The sequence below is a fragment of the Anarrhichthys ocellatus genome, unplaced genomic scaffold, assembly GCF_004355925.1.
Source record: "Anarrhichthys ocellatus isolate YVR2014 unplaced genomic scaffold, GSC_Weel_1.0 scaffold9, whole genome shotgun sequence".
Lineage (NCBI taxonomy): Eukaryota > Metazoa > Chordata > Actinopteri > Perciformes > Anarhichadidae > Anarrhichthys > Anarrhichthys ocellatus.
In genome coordinates this window covers 2,015,265-2,020,296 of record NW_022280039.1, presented here as the reverse complement: position 1 = coordinate 2,020,296, position 5,032 = coordinate 2,015,265, and the positions used below count along the sequence as shown (strand labels likewise).

Genomic DNA, 5,032 nt, shown 5'->3' with positions numbered 1-5,032 from the left:
TGTGTGTGTGTGTGTGTGTGTGTGTGTGTGTGTGTGTGTGTGTGTGTCACTGGCAGAAACAATAGCTCTGTAAGAGCCACATAAGAGCCCTCACCACATGAACACCCTATTTTAACAACCCAAACCAAGAGAGGGTCAGGAGCAAGGTGAGAGAGGGACGGACGGACAGACAAACATACAGACAGTTAGAGAGGAGGTCAGTGAAAGAGAAATAGTTCACCATCTCTCTCCCATTCACGCTGCCTGTCTCCCCTCTTGTCTTTTTCCCTCCTCCTCCTCCTCTCTGTCTCTCCTCTCTGGCCATCTCGCTCTCTAATTGAAGTGTTTTTGTGGAGTAGCTCCTCTCCAGGCCGAGTAGGATAACTGAAAATAGTCTCTAAAACCAACAATCCCTTTTGTCTGCCAGCTCTTGTCCCTCTGAGTGGATGCTACACCGTTAGAACATTTCAATAGCAACAAACACATGGACACATGCACTTCCAGCAGCAACACCTAAGCACGTGTAGACTTCTTGGACATTATTTTTGTTCACTCAATATCATACAAGAGTAGATTTTGTACTGCATCATTTGACACATGAAGGAATACTGTAGGTATTCTATTTTAACCTATTACGTGTGATGGGGGGGGGGAAAAAATCAACAAAAATGCGATTGATTTACATTAATTAGTCTGAATCCTAATTAATTGTGATTATACAGGAACATGAGAGCGTGCGCTCCCTCTCCAACCTCAAACTCCTCACTAACTCTAAGCTTCCTGCGAGGCAATTACAGCGCGCTCCCTCATCTCCGTACGGTATTCATCCTCCACACTTATCTTGGGGCACACTGAAATTAGTTTGAGCTGCCAGCGCCACAGAGACGGGAACCCAGAGGGGGGAGGGGCTTTTACTTGGACATTACCTGGATGATCTCTGAGTGGCGCTCAAACCTGAGCGTGTAATTGGTTAAGACAGCCGCCTCTGGTGCTGGCGGCCAATAAGGTGAGAGTTCATCACCAATGACAACTGGCTCTCTGCGGCAACACAGCCTGCCATGTCATTAAAAACAGAATATTAGAGAGAAAATGGGGGAGGGGTCAGGGTTCCGCAGAAATAATTTACAGCTCTTAATTTGGATGATTGCATTTAAATTTAATCAGACATGATTTGTGGGGACAACACTATAACCGTTCATGCTATGGAAGCTCTGGGATGATTAAGGATTTTCAACTGTAAAAAGTACTGACAAAATATATCATTTTTATTTGTTTACAATTTTTAGATACATTTTGTCGTGTATTTATTATTGGTCTACGGAAGTATTTGAATTTTAATACAATACAGAAATGTATATGGCTAAGAAAATATGCACACAGACTCTTGAGTCCATTGTCTTTTAATGTATCTTGTTTTCTATCACAGGAGTCATAGCTGTCAATATTCACTTCAAACACTCTACATCAACAGAGCCCCACAAACCGATATGAAAGGCAACACCTACGGCTCAGCATTGATCACGGTGACATTTACTTTGCACACCCACTAAATGTCCTGCCCTTGTCACACCATTTGAAGAAAATCACACCAATCAATGACAGTTACAGACACACATACAGGCACATAGAGAAATGTGGCGGAGGGGCTTTGAACTCAATCCCAACTTTATTGAGTTTTGTTATGCAATATTGCTGCTTTACTAATATTTCAATATTCTCACTATTTTCAATGGGAATGCGTGTGGGACATATTTTTTTTTTTTTTTTTAAATCCTGACCCAGTCTTTTCAAATTACAAGCTCGAACAAACAGCGCAACGGCTCCCGACAGTTTTAATAGAAAATAATGATCAAAGCCAGAATTAAGAGTTTTGTTGTTTTTAGTTCATTTTGAGGCAATCGAAGGGAGGTGGGCTGGCAGGCATGGGGAGCTGGTCTCACTCCTTTCTGTGTACAAAGAAATTGAAATATGAGACATTAGTAAACAAATAGAGAATATATAGGACATTACTGGTTTTGATTATTATAGTACAGTACGCTATTCTCAGGAGGACATAACTCTGTGATTATCTTTATTTTTCCTCTCGGTCTCCCTCACTCTCTCTCTACACAGTTACATAACTGTAGTAAATTCTGAATTGAAAGGTTTGTTGGAATAAATTAGCATGAATGAATATGATTTATATTGAACCATATATCATATCGGTGATTTTTTTTTTTTTTTACATCTGAGGGTCTTTCAAGTATTAAAGTTGTATCTTTTGGGAGGGACAGGCCACTAAAATGATTTCATATGTGAGTTTGTGAAATATTTGTTCTGGAGGATAAATCTACATTTGGATGTGTGTTGCTTTGTTTCTACTATAATCACTGTGAAATGTCACTTGGTGTTGTATTGCTACCAGTGTCTAAAAATCTTTGCAGCAGTAATAAACAAGTAAAATTTCAATTTTAGTATCACAAATTATTTTCAATGTTTTTATTCATTTAAATTGCTGTCAGTATGAATTTTATTCCTGTGTTGCTTTTACTCATTTTTTTTGTGCCACATCGTTGCTGCTACCATCTCATCGCTCGCTTGGAATCGCCAATCACGGACCAGCGATGCTTCCCACACCCCTGCTCGGCTGTCTTTATCTTCTGCTTTGAACTTCTCTGGCCTTCAGAGCCACATCGCCGTCTGTGCTCTCCACACCATCTATTCTCAAAGTCCTCTCTCCCTTTTCACTCTCCCACCCCCTCCTTGTGACCGCCCAGGGCATAGTTGTCCTGGAGCTTATCTTCTAGTTGTGCATGTTCCCAGGGTGTTGATAGAAACAGCTCGCAGCTGTTCCACTGATATACTGTTTTATAATATATATGGCATAGGTACCGTTCTGATAAGTCCAAGGTATTGGAGCTGTAAGGTGATGTAAAGGGAGGATGCTATATACTATCTGTCTTAATAGTATGAGGGATTTGAAAGCTGTTGGAATTACTTCAGATTCTCGATTTCCTTGAAACCTCAAGCCATCAAAAGTTTAGTGTCTACAGTATTTATGTCTGTCCTTTAAGTGAGAAGGTCATTCTTGTATGCTTGTTTCTTTTTTTTTTCTTTGCTCCGTAGGTAAGAGTGACCCATTCTGTGTGGTGGAGCTGAGTAACGATCGGCTGCAGACGCACACCGTCTACAAAAACCTCAACCCAGAATGGAACAAGGTCTTCACTTTGTAAGTGGCTTTCACAACACCATTGTCACACACAGTTAGTACTCACTGCAGTAATGGAAATAAAAAAAATTGTACCTTTTCAATTCAAGACTAATAAAGTCAGGGCAAAAGTATCATTTGTGACATTTTTAAATTCACAGCATTCAACAGTTCTTCAGTGTGTCTGTTTCTTTCATATTTTTTTTGTCAATTCTGGTCCGATCTGATCATTTAAAAGAAATGTATTGATCACACTTTATAGTGCTGAAAGCCTTCTTCGTTAATGAACTTTTAACTTAAAAAAATATTCGCAATCATTGTTAATACAACTGCTTATTAACAAGTGTTTTAAAATGCATTGTATGCCTACAGTAAATCCAGGATAACATTGACATGAGAGATAACGAAGGCCTATCATATTTTTCCTCATACAAAAAAGAATATTGTTCAAATATATAGTTACACTAAGGCTTTAGGTAAATGTAGATCTAACTCTGTATCATTTCTTAAATATCCCGAGTACAAACTTGTAATTCCCAGTGATGGGACAGTTTCATTTCATAATTCTTTAAGTGCACATGTTTCTCATAGCCTCCTTTCTAAACATAACGTCAGCTCTCTTCCTAGCCTAGTTTTTAAAAGATGACACGTCTGAGCTTCACACTTAACTTTTGCTTAGCTCAGGCAGTAATGTAGTGCAATATCACATCGAGCATGCTAATGGTGATTTTTAAACATTTATGTAAATGTAATAGATGGTATTCAAATATAAGGAATTTGCTATGCCACCTATAGTTTCAGATTATAGTTTTCTGTGAGTCTGAAGCATTTAGAGAAGCTTTCACTGTTTCAGTCTATAACCTATATTTCAGTATGTATGTCATCGGTGTTGTCTTTGTGTGTGTGGTCCAGTAACGTGAAGGACATCCACTCAGTACTTGAGGTCACTGTTTACGATGAGGACCGAGACAGAAGTGCAGACTTCCTGGGGAAAGTGGCTATTCCTTTACTAAATGTGAGTCAAAGGCAGATTTTCTTTTCTGTGCGTTTCTTTTTCTTTTCCTTTGGGGATAATGCAGATAACATAGAGGAACGGAAGAATGAAAACACACAGTGGAAGATATAAAAAGCAGAGGTTATTTTTGCAACTCCACAGATGAGACTGTTATTTCACAAAGAGAAAGAGATGACGGGAAGGAGAAAAAATGGAAGAGAGGCTGAGAAAAAAAGAACAGATTGATAGGTTGAGAAGAAAGAGAGTGACGGGATGAGAGATTATATGAAAATGACATTGATCGAGAGACGATGCGATTTATAGAAGAAGAAAAAAAAAAGGACGGAGTGTCTTATATTTGAAAAAAAATATAGATAGCCTGTGAAAGCACTGTGTGTCTAATATATCCATGCTCCGCTGTACGGTATGATTCCCCAGGATAGTTAATTTCTGTTTGACAGAGCCGAGCTGCAGTGGGTAATGAACAGGTACTTGTCAGAGTTGCCACAGTTGTTTTGGGTTCCCTGTCAGCGCCAGCAGCTGGGGTTCAAAGGTGGCCCGGGGAGCCGATTCAGCCGGGTATTGCCAGACAGACGCCTGTCATGTCCCTCTCCCACAGATCCAAAATGGAGAACGCAAAGCCTACGCCTTGAAAAGCAAGGAGCTGACAGGGCCAACAAAAGGGGTCATCTTTCTCGAAATAGACGTGATTTTTAATGCTGTAAGTCTTTCTTTAGCTTTTTTGATTCTCCTCCCTGATATTTTTTTCTTCATTTTGCCCCACAACCCCCACTCCCCACCCGCATTATTCTCTCTCTCCATCCCTCTCTCGTTTTCTCCAGCATCCCCCCCCCCACGCTGCTGTTGTCTTT

The 5,032-nt window shown here is 40.0% G+C and overlaps 1 protein-coding gene across 11 annotated transcripts in view; it reads left to right on the top strand.

Moving 5' to 3' along the window:
• The window catches only part of mctp1a (multiple C2 domains, transmembrane 1a), a 121,754-nt gene that overhangs the window by 68,787 nt on the left and 47,935 nt on the right, over positions 1-5,032 (top strand). For 10 of the 11 annotated variants that reach the window (XM_031848961.1, XM_031848960.1, XM_031848958.1 and 7 more), the window contains 3 exons: positions 3,085-3,187; positions 4,079-4,181; positions 4,780-4,881. In XM_031848961.1, the coding sequence (XP_031704821.1) occupies positions 3,085-3,187; positions 4,079-4,181; positions 4,780-4,881 (308 nt within the window). Of the gene's footprint in view, positions 1-3,084; positions 3,188-4,078; positions 4,182-4,691; positions 4,882-5,032 lie in introns of all 11 variants that reach the window. The other variant, XM_031848967.1, reaches the window with a different exon arrangement.